Source organism: Trichoderma breve, chromosome 2, assembly GCF_028502605.1.
Source record: "Trichoderma breve strain T069 chromosome 2, whole genome shotgun sequence".
Lineage (NCBI taxonomy): Eukaryota > Fungi > Ascomycota > Sordariomycetes > Hypocreales > Hypocreaceae > Trichoderma > Trichoderma breve.
This window is the reverse complement of record NC_079233.1, coordinates 4,482,450-4,499,175: the sequence shown is the minus strand read 5'-3', so window position 1 is coordinate 4,499,175 and position 16,726 is coordinate 4,482,450. Positions and strand designations below refer to the sequence as shown.

Sequence of the window (16,726 nt, the reverse complement as noted above, 5' to 3'; positions counted from 1 at the left end):
CACTGCCCCGGGGTTTGGGCTTTCACAAAGGGGTTCTAGCATCATGTCTCGATTAAAATTAAAGAAATACTAATACAAATACTAGTACGTCGCTTAGACAGGGAAAAATTCTCCAATAAGCCACATCTGCCGATCTGAAAACGAGATGGCTGTCTGCTCTAACTTCATCGCCATCGATAGAGCCAATTGCATACCCATGCGTAAACCTATATCTCTCAAAACACGCGCAATCCAGCCTCTCTGGTCCCTAGGAGCAGTACTTAGAGATCCAGCTAGGAACAGTGGCCATAGCAACAAGTATCCTCCCGGTTTTGATAGTATTTCGGACTGTTCAGCTTGGTGGACTCTCTTCGAATAGAGTCCATTGGGCTGGTCACCTAGAATGTATGCAACACTATAGCAAATGCCATTTGTCATTTCTGTGAGTATTTTGGCCGAATGTTGGAGATCCTTTCTGTCTTTGTCTGAGCCGTGTTTCATCATCGCGTTTATTTTGGATTCATGAATCAGAATGCGGATCATCCGATAATTATTCCAAGTGGAAGCAACCCAGAGGCCCGGGTATTCGTCATATTGTAGTTTGTGACTCTCGAATGAATCGTCTTTTGAGTCAAGGTTTCGGTAGGATTTAAATCTCCACGAGTCTGGGAGCCTCGTTTCCCACTCTGCAAGCTGGCGATCGACTGGATCCAGCATCGCGGCCACAGCTGCAGGATTGCGGATACCCTTTCGTTTAATCTCGGCCCGGACAGCCGCGAGGTGCTCATTCAGTTCAGCGAAGATATTTAAAGAAGCCTCATCCCTTGTTTGAGAAGGCTGTGCCCATCGAGACCACGTCTTGAGAGCATAGGGCAACGGCTCCTGCAGTTGGTGACAAGTCATAATCTGTTGCCGATTAGCACTCGATCAACCACTCATCAACCGAACATAACCCATACAATGAGGCGACGTAATTGAATAAACAGTATGGCGGATACTGCGTTACGGAATTGGTTTGGTCCCCGAATCTCAACACATCGAGCTCCGGCGACAATATGGTAGCGGAAAGACTCCATAGAACTTGGGTCACCATTTGCGATCATCTAATTGGAGAATCAGTCCTGTTGGTTACCTATCACAGAAGAGGTTTTTTACCTCAAAAGTACCCATCAGCATTACAGCCGCCAATGTGCTATCCGACTTCATGCCGGCTGAATCCTGGAGGTCAGTCTGTAATCGTTGGAGGGCCTTGCCGTATAGACGATACGCCTCGTGTTTCCACGGTGTTGAAGTTCCAGCATTCGCCAAAGCAGCGAGGCCCACCGCCGAAATGATAATACTAAGCGCTCCGGTGGGCGTTTCCCGTTGAAGGAGGACTGGCAGATGCTCATGAACCGCCGGAGGGACAGTGTCGGAGCTAGTCTTGGTATCAAATACGTATTGGTGGAGGAAGAAGGCTGTGGCCCTATCCGTAACTGCGGGCGATAAGTCAATAACTCTGCCTGTTGGCTGGCCACGGCGGCCAATGATTACTTGCTGGGAGGCGGGCGTGTGATGCCGAAAGATGACGTCCGCTTTGGACGGGAAGCCTGGGCAAACCCATCCAGATTTGCGGCACTGAGAGCACGCAGGCCGCTGTTGGTCACACTACTTTCCAAGTTAGAATATACAGATGCGCAACAAAGCTTTCATTGGCATAGCCAACATCTTGGGATGAATAAATACTCTAGTTCTGCGCAATTTACACGTGGCGCAAGCCATGCTAGGCTTTCCCGTGTTGACCATCTTGGAGAGCTGATTAGTCGTTCAGACAATTCAACCTGTATACTTCAGTTGACATTCAAAGATCAACGTTGCAGATTTCTTGTGCTGAGACACCGATCTGTAGTGAAACATCAGGTTATGCTAGTGGAAATGAACTACGCGTACTGAAGGCTATGAAGTAGTCTCCAAGCACAACATCTTCCTGAGCAAGTGGGGGACAGAAAATAGGAGCGTAAGACAAGCTAATAGGAACCACATTAATGTGCGCATAATCTATCTTTGTGTGCGAAGCTACAGCTTACACGGAGATGCTAGTACTCAATCCGTGGAGCATTCAATTCGCTATGTATCCAGGCAGGAGAAGAAATTAAGAGATTGCAGGCGAGGCTTCAAATTCTTATTGGTGCACTAATGTTCGGTCAATGGCAGCTGTTGCAAAAGACGCCTTAGGAACTGATCCAGGTTAAGCAACTAAAAATAGTGGCCCATCACCGTATAGATGTGGGTTACCCATTTATGAGAGGTAGCATGAGCCGTAACCAGTTGGCAACCATCTTCTTTCAGGACAAATATAATATCTCAGCTGGGATACTCTCATTGTTTGCGATTTCGCCATCCATAATCCCATGCACATAGCAAGTTCCAAAAACTTGGTGAAGTTGCTTTTTTCCTTGCCCCAAGATTACTTCCTGTGTTGTTGCCACTGGTCTGAGAATGAAGGGCATTTGGCCGCCAAATAGGCACCAAACCTCATCTCCTATTTTAGTCTCAGGGGGGCCGAGGCCCAAATACCCAGAATCCGTCACAAAAAAGGTCGTATTTAGAGTCAAGCCATTGATCCACTGTTCGACCAGATAATCAGACTGTGAGTACTGACCCCATTTCGTATCCTCTGTCGTTTGAAATCTCTTGTCGAGCTGTAGCACAGCCTCTCGGTTTGCCTGAGAGAGGCCTTCCGGGTGAAATATGGATTTGAGGGAGCTGTGGCAATAGCCTACGAAAGCTTCATAGCTCTCTATGCTTTTAGATCTTGCAGAGATCGCTATTCCTGCAGTTTCTGACATATGGAGTATCATGTCCCAGCAGAGGCATTTCCAGAAGGCTTCAAAATAAGAACACCCGGAACGATACATCCTAGAGGGATTGCGATGAAGTCCCGTTAGGAGAAACCAGTCACAATATGCCTTACGTTTCTCATTGGGCTCATTTCCCTGACATATTTTGCCCACTGATGCAACTCTATCACAGCGACGCCCACGGACTTCCAGGATGCGGTTATCTGAGCGAGGAACTATGTGGCAGTGATCCGCGCCGTGGGTTGGAAAAACTTTGAACGGCTGCTGGCTCCATTGATAGACGTTGAGCTGATCAGCGAGCGCACTAGCTGCAGTCCAGTCTACACACCATGAAGGAAGAGTGGGACAGGCATGCTTTTGAAGTGGGAAATGTAGGGGAAAGAGAGATTGGGTCCCAATGGCAGTAGAAATGGCTGCCTGACAATAGATGGTTTCGGTTGCGGTTCTGTAATTAGGGATAATGGGTTGTCCCGACCATGTGTTGACAAGACCTAAGACACCGTGGACTTTATCCCGATTATCTGTTGCATGTCGGGCGCGGAACGTGGTTAAGGTCTCCCAAAGTTCAACGTTAGTTCCATCGCCATGGCTAGCTCTCATATTCTTGATATTGGTAAGAACACTCCCCAGCTGTCGGAAACATTTCCTGACTCTGAAGTCGCAGCGAGAAAACAATTCGGAACAACAAGGCTCGAACATATGGCAAGCAAGGGCAGCAAATGCCTCGAGTAAGCAGGACATATCGACTGATATAGGTCCAAAGACGAATTTGGCCTTGGGAGGAAGGATAACCTCTTGAACAGTCTGCAGTGCAATGATATGAGTTAGTACTAGCCGACAGATAGGAAACAAAAACGCGCCAATACTGAGGACTAACCCAAATTCTAGTCCACCAAGGACTGTCATAGAAAGGTGCAAGAGCATCAGTTACCAGACGGCAATAGTCCGAATATGTCATATAATAGGAAAACTCCTCTCCTGTCATGTCCATGAAGAGCGGTTGGTCCGAGAGATGACCACTAGACAATAGCCTAAGATTGGCGAATGCATGAAAAATCTGGTCGATTGAAGTCGCATTATTCTCATCCATTTTCGAGCGATCGGAGTCGGCATAAAACTCTTTCCAGAACCAGTCTATTGACTCATCGTCACGCTCATCTCCGGTCCAATGCATTTCCCAAGTAGGTAACATGTCTTCTGGCGGCTCGCCTATCCATATAACGGTTTGGTCGCATCTGGTATAGATGTTTCTCATTAGCTGTACCTGCTGAGAGCGCTCATCTAGGTCAGTTTGGTTGATGCATAGAGCATCTATCCATAACACACGAGTTTCATTCTCCAGCCGAAGCCGGCAAAGGGCAGAATAGAGATTAAAGGTTACATCCACGATATAACCGTTTACGACGATTTCTCTTCTGTTATTCTCATCCCCCCACGTATAGCTTAGTGCTTCGTAACTCGGGGCTGGCACAGACCGAAGAGAGACTCTATGGAGTGTGCATTGAAGCAAGGAAGAGCCTGAGCCGCATTCAAGATGGAGCATGCGTATTTCCTCGTCCTGTAAACTAAGTGGAGTAACATCTTTATAGATGTTAGATGCCCCAGCAGTTGATCGAATGTTAATTCTCTTTTGCGGATTCATTATTCCGGGTTCATATAATAATAGCGCATGAAGAAGCGCGGGGTTCACATGTGTGTTGAGGCGGGAAGACAATCCTCATTCTGCTTGCACGGCGAGATGGTGGGGTATATGCAGGATTTTTGAAGGATGCACTACGAGGTTGGGGAGTGAGCCGAAGATAGTGATCACGAATGGTTAATTTCTTGCCTAAATTTTATTTGGACAAGAAAAAATCCTGACTCCTTAGCCAGGTTGGAAAATGATATGTTGTTGTCGTGTAGGTGATGTTAAGTATGACACTCTTTAGCCTTACTCTCTTCTTTTTAAGATGCGATATTTTGAAAAGTACAGAGGTAAATAATTTGTTACCTACTATAACCAAATGTGGTTCCATACATCGCTCTTAATAAGTTGTAGACTGATTGTGACCCATTAAGATTGGGATTAAACCGATCCTTTCACGCTAATTGGCTTCCTTCAATGAAGTTTTGATGGTGCAATTGACCATAGCTGGTGGACATACGGTTGATCTCACAATATGTTTGAAAACAGGTCCATTAGGCCCGCCCATGATGTACGCCAATGCAGGAATGTTGAGGATCGCAAATTGTCGAACATCTGTTAACGGATATTGCTCGTCTCCCCACTGCCCAAAGTAAGTCAGCCAGCTGGTCGGGGGGTTGGGTTGGCTCTTCGTTGCCAATGGTGTGAACTTGTTGTTTTCTTCCGCAGAACGGTGGGGATTGAAGTCAAAGGTGTAGTTGTAGGCGAAGGCATTAGCCACTGGATCCCATAATGTACCCATTGAGGTTTTGTCCTGCAGGAAATTGGCTGGAATCACGGCCTCTAGAATTGCGGATAGATTTAAATGCTCAAGAACACTGGAAGAGATGCCTGGTATTGACGCTGAACTCAGGTTCAACGTAGGCAGCGGTGGAAGAGTAAACGGGATATTATGAGATCCCTTGGTAGCATAGTTCGCGTGGCCGCCGAACGCCGCAAATATGAGCGCTCTCTTCCCAATCTTCTGCAGCGCTCCATATGAGAAAGCTTCCCCGCTATCGCTGTGCTGGGACAAGAATATCTCAGTCGGGACACCATTCTGGAATCTGACCATGGAATGCTCCCAGTCACCAATGTGGAAGTCTTCAGGAATACCGGCAACGTGCCCGCCATTGTTAAAAGCGTAAAAGTAGAAGTAAAAAGCATCCAGGATAGTGGAGTTGTCTGGATGCGTGCGAAGAACGATGGCACAAGAGACGGCGCCTACTGTTTCGCCTCGGCTATTCGGTTTGACTCCGTGTACCCAGGACGGCTCCCGTGCGATATCTGTAATATCGTCTTTGGCGGTGAGAAAGACTGAAGTATTTCCAAGCTTGTTGAGTTCGTTCAAGTTGTTAAGTGTCAGTGAGTGTGGTTCTCCCTTAACTTTAGTGAAGTTGACTTTAGGAATCGTGTTGAGTAACTGCTTGCCAATGTCGGCGGGGAATAGGACTTCGCCTTCATCGAGTGCGACAATTGGAGCTATAAGACGTTAATTTTGGAAGAGTTTATGAACAAAGTGATTGTAGGTTGCACAGGAAAAGAAGAGCATGCAGAGTGCCAGGCTTACCATATTCAAGGACAAATGCTGGCAGCTTGGGTGCTTCATGACGGTTGACGGGAGGCGAGGCACCTGTTGCGCAGGCAACAAGAACCGTGCCGACCAAAGCAGTAATGATTCGCATGTTTACATATAGTAAGCGACTTCCCACCGCATGGTAAAGCACATTAAGATGGGACGAATGCGTAGGTCTTATATAGACATAGACACAAGATTTGGTTGTCTGAATCTGTGTCAGATGAGCCTCGGATGGCGTTAGAGTTCTATTAAGATCGCGATATTGATTCGTGACCCGATTTGGGGTTTAATCTTAAAATAGGCAGCTTGTCGACTATTCCAAAGCCTAATGTAATCGTCAACGGGCGTGTGACACATGAAGCTGACTATGTCTTCGTCTCGAAGCAATGATTTATTATACGGCGCATCGGCAAACGCGGACCACGATACTGTATAACTACTGTCTATAGTAATTGAAGGTTAAATGACTTATGGCATCTCTCATTATAAGAGATGAGAGTCCGCTTTCTCAGTGTAGCGTTGCCCTCTACTGAGAACACTGACATAGACTGCGGTCAATTGGCATAAGCCTCAGTTCATTGCAGTATGCTTATGTCTTACTTCCTATCAAGTCTGCCTCAACTGCGGCGAAAATCTGATGCTGACACAATCGGATATTACGATCAGCGATCAGACCTAGCAAATCGATTGAGCGGTGTATGATTACGCCGTCTCACAGATAGTGCTGAACGATGGCATGGACGTGCACTTTTGCCTCTTTTGCTAGTGAATAAGCTCTCCGGAATGGGCCGCGGCGCCCGGAAATTGACAGTTCCAGCGGCACTTGCTTGGTTACATCGCCGATACCTAGTTACCGGGTTATGGAATGGATATGAGAATAGGATGGCTTCGTCCTAGTCGAACTAATGATTTCGAACATCGGAAAACAGCGATCAACACCAAAGCACTTGAACTTGCTGCGAATAAAGGAAATACAGATGTGTCACGGTTGCTACTAGAGTGTCGTTGCGCACGTTGCGAGTTTGAGGAAGAGACAGACCTCCATCGGAAGATGATCTCGCCGGTGGCTGTCTGCAGCCCGATAAATCGGGGCCGGGAGAGAGTGTCCGTCCGGCTGTACAGGCATCGAACTGGGACATGCCATTCAGTTATGGAACAATCGCCAATGTTGGATATCACAACATCCAGGTAGATGAAAACAAGCAGCAACATACGTAGAGTGCATTAGCGTTGAATATGAAACGGAAGATCATGGGATGACTACATTTCTACTTGCTGCTCGGGCAAACATTGATCTCGAGCATCCCGTCTCACATGCTTGAGTTGGTAGGAAAGGAAGCGGCTGTGATGACGACGCTGCTGTGCTAGGAGCGCCGTTGAACAATATAATATACCTTTTACTTACGTAGTAATAAAGCTAAATAAGCTAGGATTCGGTAGCCGACAATTATGCCGATTATAATACCAATCCAAGTTCCTTGAAGTCCGGTACTAATGCTAAACAGCTGGAGGACATCGATGCCTCGGAATTTTCCCTCAGAGTTCAGATCGCTCGAATATGCGCACTGGTACTGGCCCGGCGAAGGCTCGGCGCAGTCGTATTGCCGATATTGGAACTCATTGACCATCATTCCTTGGAAAACATAGGCCTGGTAGTCAATATAATGAAAGGCGTACTTCCAAAAGGGGTTTAGAATATTCATCGGCACCAAAAACCCATCAACACACATCCAAAGACCGTTGGCAAAGGCGGTAATAGCCAGAGCAACAACAAAGATATTAAAGACAGAGGAAACAAGAACAACAAGAGACTCTGCAGCCACCAAATCCAGGAAGAGCCATAAAACCCACATAAAAAAAGTCGATGCATCAGAGCGGAATCCAATAAGCCAATATGCAACAACCGAAAAGATGATTGTAATAATAAAAAGAAATGGGAGGCCAATAATAAAGTTAGACATTAAAAATGCCAAAGGCCCAACTAAGCCGTTGGCTCGCTCCTGCTTAAAGGTATTAAAGTCTTCCAGAAAAGCTGGCACATAAGCAACGGCCATAAAGGACATAAAAGCGCTACCGAAAAAGATAGCGTTAATATAAGGCTGCACATATTTTTGCTCTTCGTTAAATTGGAGAAAAACGGTGCCCATAAGGATAGCAAGACCAAGATACATGACAATACGGATACCATATGCCATAATATCGCGGTATGACTTTATCCATGACCTATGAAGCAGCACAATCGGAACATTCCATGGACTGGACCGTTCGACAGAGTAATGCAATATGTCTTTTGAAGCGGCTTCTTGAGATTTCTGTACGACGAGTTCAAGGCTCTTCTGATTCTCAGATGCAGCCCAAGACTGACAGATGTGATGAGTTCGACGGCGAATCTCTCCGTCTTTATCCAGGTCTGTATTAATCAAGTCTAGGAAGTACTCGGCCGGGTTTGTCTCCGCAGGGATTGAGTGTCCGATGCTGGTAAAGTATGCAGTTGCGGCAGAGATCGGACCAAAGTAACAGGTACGTCCTCCAGATAGAAGGCAGAGGGAATCGAATTGCAAAAATGTTGCCGACGACGGCTGGTGAATCGATGCCACAATTACTAGCTAAAAGACAAATCAGAGCTTGATTGGCAACGATTGCGAAATTTACGTGAACTAGGGTTATTGAAAATGACTTACATTGTGCCTGCGGCCAATATCCTTGATATAAGTGCAAACCTCAAGACTAAGAGCGGAGTCCAACCCACTCGTTGGCTCGTCGAGAAAGAGAATCTTGGGATTTGTTACCAAGCGACTTGCGACTCCTAGCCGTTTCTTTTGGCCTCCACTCAGACCCTTCTTCATAGTCGTGCCAACAATTGTGTGTGCCTGGGATTGCAAACCAAAGCTCGCGATCAGATCGTCAACGCGCTGAAATGCTTCTCGTTTAGTCACGGTTCTGCAGATGTATGTTAGCGTCGACCGTGGACAAAATACAAGCACTGGCAGTCGGTTCGCACGAGTGTGCAAGCACATGAGGTGTTGACGCACGCTGGAAGTGAGAGGCGAGCCGCGAACATCATTGTTTCCCGAACCGTCAAGCTACCAATCAGAGCATCTTCTTGCTCTACGTAACTAGACAAGTCTCGAATAGTTTGCAGGGACGCCTTGGAACCATTCACCAAAATGTCCCCCTGAGTTGTGGCTCCAGCAGCAGCCACCCGATGCGCTAGAGCGTTGAGTAGAGTCGTCTTTCCGGAGCCACTGGGTCCCATGATAGCAAGCACCTCTCCGGCCTTGATTGTTCCGCACACCTTATCTAAGATGGACAACTGACGGCCTGTCTGGTGGTCTTTGACAACGACGCTGAGGTTGTGCCATGCTAACGAAGAGACAATGTCATTGGCTGACACAGTACTTTGAATGCGGTTCATTTCCAGATCTGCGGCCCCATTGTTTTGGCCATCATTGGGATGCATAATGGCTCGCGTAAAAGATGATGATTCGGATAAAAAAAGGGGCGGAGGGCAGCTGAAAAAAATGCGTGGTGTGACGATGAGTTCTCAGAATGTGTCCTAGCAAGCGTTATGGCGTATCCGGTATATAGAGAGGATTTGCTACATGTATTTATATCATGTTGCAGGTAATCAAAGGCTACAGTCACACTGGGAGAGATTATTACAGTTTGTGATGCACATCGGACAATCAACCGCGGACATTACACGTGTAATACAGCACTTGCTTAAAAATGAAATTTTGTTTTGTGATGCACATCGGACAATCAACCACGGACATTATACGTGTAATACAGCACTTACTTAAAAATGAAATTCTATTCTAAAAAGAGAGAGTTCCAACTATGATGTCGGCGACACTAAGGGAACTTGAAGGCTCGTCGGCAATCCTTCTTGGCTCGGCGACATCCGACACGCTATCGCTGGTGGATTCCAGCTGTAGGGCTAGTCGCCGACCATGGCGCGTGTGTTGAATTCTGGCAGTTCCAAGGTCGGCGACCCAGTCGTCGGACTTTCGCCACCAAGGTTCTCCTTGTCCTAGGCCCTTAGCAAGTGGAATATTCTCGATCAGTGCCGCGGCTCTCCCGTTCCCTACTCTTATCACATTGGAACAGCTTGGAATTCAAGACATCTACAACCAAACTGTAAACGATGTAAACGAGCATATTCCTCCTCAAATCAATAGTCTCCGTCCTCTCCTCGCCGCTGTTCGCCACGGGCAACAAAGAAAAAGAAGTGTGGGGGTGATTCTTTGGTTTTCAAGAGTGAAATTGAAACGTAAAGAGAAGACGAAGAAAAATATCAAACTTGTCAGGCGAGCTTGCGGAATGGAAAACTTTCTCTCTATCCTAGATGATTACCCAGAAGTGTCGCATCTAAGCCCAACATTCTCTTGGGCCACGTCTCCAGTCGTCGACCAATCGATTGACCCCGACATTACACCAGCAGATAACATCGACGACAATCAAGTACCTGTCACCCCATACACGGAGACACAGAAGGATGCTTCCAGGTCGCTGCCTGTAAAGACCTGTCTGGCATGTGTAGGTGCTTCAGCGAGATCCCTATGCTTCTTTTTATGGCAAATCCGCTCTACTTGAGCAACTCTATACATGTACTAAACCATAAAAATAAAACATAGCGACGCAAACACCTGAAATGTAATGGATCGAATCCGTGTGCTCGATGCATCACTTCTCAAGTAGAATGCGTTTTCATTCCATCGCAGCGAGGATACAACCGTCTTCGACGAGCCACGATTAAAGGCAAGGAAAGGTTGCCACTGGTAGGCACATCACGGCTGCAGTATCAGCCTCCGTCGCCAGGACCTTCAGTGGATGCAGCTCGCGGCAATGCACCAAACCACAATCAAGCCTCTGATTACAGAGCTGAATCACATTCATTGTCGGCCGGTTCCCGGCTGAAAAGGGTATCCGCATACGCTACGAGTACGCTTTACAACCAGACTTCGTCGCCGCAGTTGACAATTATGAATGATTCGGACCGACTCTTGACTTCATTTTATTACCATGCATTTGCATCCAACCCGTTTGTCCTTCCACGCTGCCATCTCTCTCAAATTGACGATGCAAAGAGCTTGCATATCCTGGTTGCGGCCATGAGGTGGGTGGGCTCTCTGTACATCAACGCCACGGTCCAAACCGATTTGTACAACGCCGCACATTCCTCTATATATGATGACCAGGCGCCGCGTAATGGTTTTCTTGTTCAGGCCATGATGCTGCTATTGGTGGCTCTAGACGGCAGTTGCCAGCGGCGCGAAAGCCTCAGAATATTGAGTGATGTGGAGCTGCTTGCACTAGAAATTGGTTTAAACAAACGCAACTTCGCAGCCCTTCACGGGCGAGACTCTCCTGTCCTTGAAGAGTCTTGGCGACGAACATGGTGGTACCTCTACATTATGGATGGCATGATTGCAGGCATACATCGCGAATCCAGCTTTGCACTATTCGACGTCTCGGCTGATGTGTTGCTTCCTTGTGAGGAACATCAATATCTCTTGGGGGTGGGTGAAACAAATGGTTACCCTCATTATTCGTTCTACTCAGCTGGTCTCCAAATTGATTGTAGTCATTCTAACTGCTAGCGCTAGGAAATTCCAAAGCCGCTGTCTCTCCCGGATCTCCAGGATAGAAACTTCCACCAAGACGAACACCAATTCTCGTCTTTTGCTCAACTAATCATATGTGGTCAAAATCTCGGTAAATTCTTGCGATTACCACCTATATGTAACCCTGAAGACCCTAATGTCAAAGAACTGGAATTGCTTCTTACGAGTTGGAGGTTGCATCTACCTCACTTCAAACGCCACATGTTACAGCAAGACAGTGAGCCGGACGAGATGATGTTTCAGGCATATATGATAACATATGCCATCCTCATACTCCTATACCAGCCATATTGTCGATTCGATATCAAACCAGCCCAGGCAATCGATACCTGCGCGCCGGTTCAAACCACCTTAGGCAACGACTACGTCGATTATTACACGACAGAGACCGTTTCATCGGCCACCGCCATCAGTGCCATGATTACACAAAAGTCACTGCTCTCGCACACACATTTCTTTACATGTGCCCTCACACTGTCGTCTATTGTTCACCTCAGCCACTGGGCACTGCTGTCGCCAGATGCTCGTGATTCTGCGTCGCGAGAAAGCATTCGCTTGAACTTGGGCGCTTTAAAACTCCGCGCCAGGGTTTGGCCTGCTGCTGCCGAAGCGCAAGCACAGGTCGCTGCCGTAGCCAAGACGATCTATCGAATAAAGAAAACAGAATCCGCCGAATCCAATCTTTTAGATCTTCTAATAAACAACCAAAGTACGTAAAACACGTATTCAACAAAAACAAGAATCTTTGCAATATAGCTTTAAAATTATATCTATCCTTTAAACGCTCGTTATAATCCATACCTACTAAAGATTAATAACTAACTGTTACAGCCTGACCCAAGGAAAAGTACATCGGAGATGTACCACGGAAAACCGTCTCTCCCGAAGAGCCATCAGGGCAGGAGTGACGGGAAGACCGTAAGCCACCCTAAAAGGACTACTCATGGGATACCTGTAATCCTACGATATACTCTAAAAGCGTAGGTTATGAGAACATCACTAACGTTGGAACTCCTGAGAATGTGTGCACCGCGTTTATGGGTAGGTATATATGAAAACGGTGGCAGCGTCCGCTCCGTTTTAATTATGGGCAGAGGACTAAACGTTCGATGGAGAGCGTCTCAGCGCCGGGGTTGGTTGACCACTAACCACAGAGTCATCCATGTGACTCCAAATTTGGAGTCTTACAGTAGAATGCAAAAAATGGAAGATATCAAACTCGAGAATAGAGCTTGACGGGACCCCGAGTTTATGTTCTCTAGCGTCAAGCTGCTGTAACTCAATTCATAATAACCATGAGATCATACAATCCCCTCTATTCCACAAAGCGACTCGTATCAAAGTCCAAGTAAGTACCAATGAGACGTACTTCAAAGCGTACAATATTATTATAATTGATCGTGTAGCAAGCATAAAGAACCATCCGTAGATGCTCTGTAAACGGACGTAAGATATTAGCAGTAAAACTATAGGCCACTACAGTGGAGATGTAAAAGCGAAGCCGGCTAACGTTTATTAGCCTGACTTTACAGAGTAAAAATAACCCCGCATGCTCCAACAGCGAGGGTCTTATATGTGCTCCCCTGTCGCAATAATCACTGCATCAAGACAGCTATAACACATCATCTCGTGAGCCAAGTTCAACAGAAACAAAAAAAAGAAAAACATACAACAGCCGGTGTTCGCTGATGGTCACCCACTCAACTACTAATCTGCCGGTTAGAGGCTTGTCTATGGGGGAGCAGACGGGACCCCGAATTTTCCTCTACCTATGGTCGTATGTGCTAGTGATTGATGCGATTCAGGTTATATCCACAGACCCAGACCACTAGCAAAGACTCCGATTCTCCTCCGCAAGTAAGCAAACCATGACAGATTATTAGTCTCACTACTCCATATCCTTCTTAGAAAGAAGATTACTAGCATATATAGCCTGTCTGCCCCTTGGTTCCCCACAGGATGCCGTCTCACTGCTTCAAAAGGTGACTCACCACTGCGGATTAATGTGATTACTTGCGAAAGCTGTCCTTTCATCCATACGACTTGCCTTCTTCCTCTGCGATTGCATTGTGCTCGAACTACAGATTCGTCGTGACTCTCCCTCAGTTTTCCGTCACTATGCCCTCCATTGAGGCCGTCCAATCACTTGCTGGGGCTACCCAGTCACCAATTAAGTCTCAGATCTTACCAAAGGCGAAAATCATCGTGGCATCGCCATCCTTGGCGAACAATTCAGCGCTCTTAGAGTACATGACTGGCTTCATTAATCGTTCCTATCATTCCAACTACGATGGCTTGGTAGACACAAAGAAGCACATTCGCACGTCTGCCTCGGAATTAAGCCAAAAGATCCTTAGCGGCCAAATAGCGATTGCGTGGAAGCCATCTTCTGATCCAGATAAGGAGATCGCTGAGGATGTAATTGGTTGTGTGAGCATAGAGCTAGTTGGGCCCGGTATGGCTGGCCTCGGCCTACTGACATGTCACCTTGAACACCGTGGTACTAGAATTGGCCAACAGCTTATGGAATTTGCAGAGGATTGGGCGAAAAGGTTGGGGGCAGAGGAAATGCAGCTCGAGATTTTGGTGCCAGATGGATGGGAACACGAAGAAAATCACCGCGTTGTGCGATGGTATGAGCGTCGTGGATATAAGCTACTCAGAGTTGCTGAAACTGCTGAGATTATTGAATGGCTTGCGACTGTAGTTACAGGGCCAACAAAGATGAGAATATACCGCAAAAAGCTTTAGGGAATTCCCGACCAGACATTCATCTGAATCCATATTTGTTCAACAGTTCATGATCTGACTTGTCCATTGTGAACATACATGCCAAGTTTCCTGAGGCAACATCCTACTTTCATAAGATTGGCGCTCCTTTTCCAGCTAAAGTTGCGTAGTATAAATGCGTTTCGGCGCCGATGATCATTCGACCGTCGCCCGCGAATTGGAAGTTGGCCGATGCCTCTCCAAGAAATATCTTGCCCAGCAGAGTTCCTGAAGGATTCCACACGTGAACACCGTCGCCGCAGCCTGCATAGACATTACCTTTGGAGTCGCAGTGAATTCCTAGATTGTGGCAGCATTAGCAATGTTCCAGCGAGGAGGAGAAGGTCAGCAATTACCGTCCACAATGCCGACTCCAGGATATGCAAACACCTTTCGATCTTTAAATGTTCCATCTCTTGCTACTGTGTAGCGATATCTAAGAATTGAGTCAGAAACATATTTATTTCACCATTCGCTAGTGCGCTTAGCTGCAAATCGGGGGTGAGTATTCACTTACATTGTTGATGGCCCCGCGTTATCGTAGCCTCGGAAAGCCTTGCCAGCCCCTGTATCGGTGATGTAGGCATAGCGACCTTCGGGAGAAAAGGTGATTCCTAGTCACAGCTTAAGAAGAGAATAATACGGAAAGAATAGATTGTTACTCACCATTACAATTTACAAACTCATCCGCCACAACGGTAACAGCCCTAGTATCAGGGTTCAAACGATATACTTGGTTCGGAAGGCCAGGTCTTGGTCGAAAGTCTTGCAGATAGCCGTATACAACGTCCGTAAAATAGATGTGCTTGTTTCTGAAGTTAACCGAGACGTCATTGAGGGAGTTGAACTGGCGACCGAAGTAATTATTGGCGAGGACTGAACAAGAGGCATCAATTAGTATAATGAGGGATGTTTGACAGATCGTGCTGGCACGGTACTTACTAGTGGTGTTGTAAGGCGGTACTGGATTGACAGCAAAGAGCGCTGGAGCGACGTCTACGCCCATTCCCTCGCCTGTGAACAAGATGGTGCCCTTGTAATTTGTCCCTCCTAGTAATCGTCAGCAGGCCTTGTTCTGTGAACAGATACAACTTATGATCCAATCAATAAGACATACCGTTGGGGTTAATGACCTGGGGTTCTGTAGGAACTACATGAACTTGAACTTTACCAACTGCATTTCGCTCGCTCGAGACGGCCATCGCTTCTTCCAAGGATACTTTTAAAATGGCACTAGATTTCTTCAACCCTGTGCCAGCTGCTAAAGGGCCGGCGCTCTGGGCAAAGAAAACCTCATCTGTAGGAGGGTACCTTAAAGCATTGTGAGCGCCAGTGATACTGAAGTAGAAGAGTTGACATATATCCTACCATACTACGGCTTCGTGGAACAGCGGGTCTGTGCCTGAATCGGCAATGAGTGTCAGGGTCGGATTTGCACCCAAGATGTGAATGAAGTCTGGATGGTAAACATGAAATGGCTTCTCCTTGAGACTTTCCATAGTATATCCTGGAGGGATAAATTTCTATCCATCAATTAGACACATGATGCGCTTAAGATTCAGGCAAGAGTGTTCAATCTACCGTGGTAACATTGGCAATGTTTGCTGGTGGTACTGAAGGCATCACTGCGAATCCTGCTGGATCCACGACTTGTACTTGCGATGGTAGTGCAGTCAGCTCTTGAAGAGTATTTCCTCCCTTGTAAGTCGTGATTACATCTTGGATATCGAAAACGGCGTCCTTTGCGGCATCAGATGTGGCAACGCCTATTGCAAAGGCTGCGGCTGCTATGGCAACAACCCACGGCGTATTTGAGCTTGCCGTCTTTTGTTGAGACATTTTGTCTAGATTCGCAGCCTCTCTGACGACTCGAGAATATTGCTTATTTTGCTAGACGAAGAAACCGGTCCTTGAACTCGTTGTGAATCACCCAAAGATCAAAGTCGTTCTCTGAGTGAGGGGCTGTGAGGAGGTGAGAACTAATTCTAGCGTGGAGTTTACCCACTGATCAGCCAAGTTGTGCAACTTGCGCTCCCCTCATATCAAGTTCCACAACAATGCCTTCTTTCATGATAACTACTAATATCTACAAGAAGAAATTGACGAAGAGCAATGCTTATTCCAGAGAATCCACACTATCTTATCATTACTTCAATCAAGTCCTCCGACATGACCCCACCAAATGGCGCTTGAGTACATAGGGATAGTCGCCGTTAAGCCATTGAGAGTAGTGCTGTGCTAGAAGGTGTTGCATCAACCTAGCTCAACT

The 16,726-nt window shown here is 46.7% G+C and overlaps 6 protein-coding genes across 6 annotated transcripts; 2 read left to right on the top strand and 4 right to left on the bottom strand.

Moving 5' to 3' along the window:
• Window positions 1-93: 93 nt before the first annotated feature.
• On the bottom strand, window positions 94-1,764 carry T069G_03595 (fungal specific transcription factor domain-containing protein; the record flags this gene model as incomplete). Its single annotated transcript, XM_056170805.1, has 4 exons — window positions 94-885; window positions 939-1,082; window positions 1,135-1,626; window positions 1,705-1,764. The coding sequence occupies 4 exons, from the start codon at window positions 1,762-1,764 to the stop codon at window positions 94-96; spliced, it is 1,488 nt and encodes a 495-aa protein (XP_056031697.1).
• A 539-nt stretch (window positions 1,765-2,303) lies between these two features.
• T069G_03594 (uncharacterized protein) lies at window positions 2,304-6,167 on the bottom strand (the record flags this gene model as incomplete). Its single annotated transcript, XM_056170804.1, has 9 exons — window positions 2,304-2,684; window positions 2,742-2,877; window positions 3,148-3,623; window positions 3,697-4,054; window positions 4,278-4,306; window positions 4,976-5,108; window positions 5,154-5,321; window positions 5,388-5,964; window positions 6,053-6,167. 9 exons carry the CDS (start codon window positions 6,165-6,167, stop codon window positions 2,304-2,306), a joined length of 2,373 nt encoding a protein of 790 aa, XP_056031696.1.
• A 1,291-nt stretch (window positions 6,168-7,458) lies between these two features.
• T069G_03593 (ABC transporter domain-containing protein) lies at window positions 7,459-9,521 on the bottom strand (the record flags this gene model as incomplete). Its single annotated transcript, XM_056170803.1, has 6 exons — window positions 7,459-7,632; window positions 7,687-8,093; window positions 8,136-8,284; window positions 8,324-8,667; window positions 8,743-9,001; window positions 9,094-9,521. 6 exons carry the CDS (start codon window positions 9,519-9,521, stop codon window positions 7,459-7,461), a joined length of 1,761 nt encoding a protein of 586 aa, XP_056031695.1.
• An 863-nt stretch (window positions 9,522-10,384) lies between these two features.
• On the top strand, window positions 10,385-12,405 carry T069G_03592 (fungal specific transcription factor domain-containing protein; the record flags this gene model as incomplete). The annotated part of the gene is made up of 4 exons (XM_056170802.1): window positions 10,385-10,600; window positions 10,699-10,986; window positions 11,038-11,583; window positions 11,671-12,405. 4 exons carry the CDS (start codon window positions 10,385-10,387, stop codon window positions 12,403-12,405), a joined length of 1,785 nt encoding a protein of 594 aa, XP_056031694.1.
• Window positions 12,406-13,806: 1,401 nt separating this feature from the next.
• On the top strand, window positions 13,807-14,439 carry T069G_03591 (acetyltransferase (GNAT) family domain-containing protein; the record flags this gene model as incomplete). Its single annotated transcript, XM_056170801.1, has 1 exon — window positions 13,807-14,439. The coding sequence occupies one exon, from the start codon at window positions 13,807-13,809 to the stop codon at window positions 14,437-14,439; it is 633 nt and encodes a 210-aa protein (XP_056031693.1).
• Window positions 14,440-14,548: 109 nt separating this feature from the next.
• Window positions 14,549-16,296, bottom strand: T069G_03590 (SMP-30/Gluconolaconase/LRE-like region domain-containing protein; the record flags this gene model as incomplete). Its single annotated transcript, XM_056170800.1, has 8 exons — window positions 14,549-14,757; window positions 14,814-14,893; window positions 14,975-15,071; window positions 15,124-15,333; window positions 15,400-15,507; window positions 15,575-15,768; window positions 15,826-15,980; window positions 16,039-16,296. 8 exons carry the CDS (start codon window positions 16,294-16,296, stop codon window positions 14,549-14,551), a joined length of 1,311 nt encoding a protein of 436 aa, XP_056031692.1.
• Window positions 16,297-16,726: the final 430 nt, after the last annotated feature.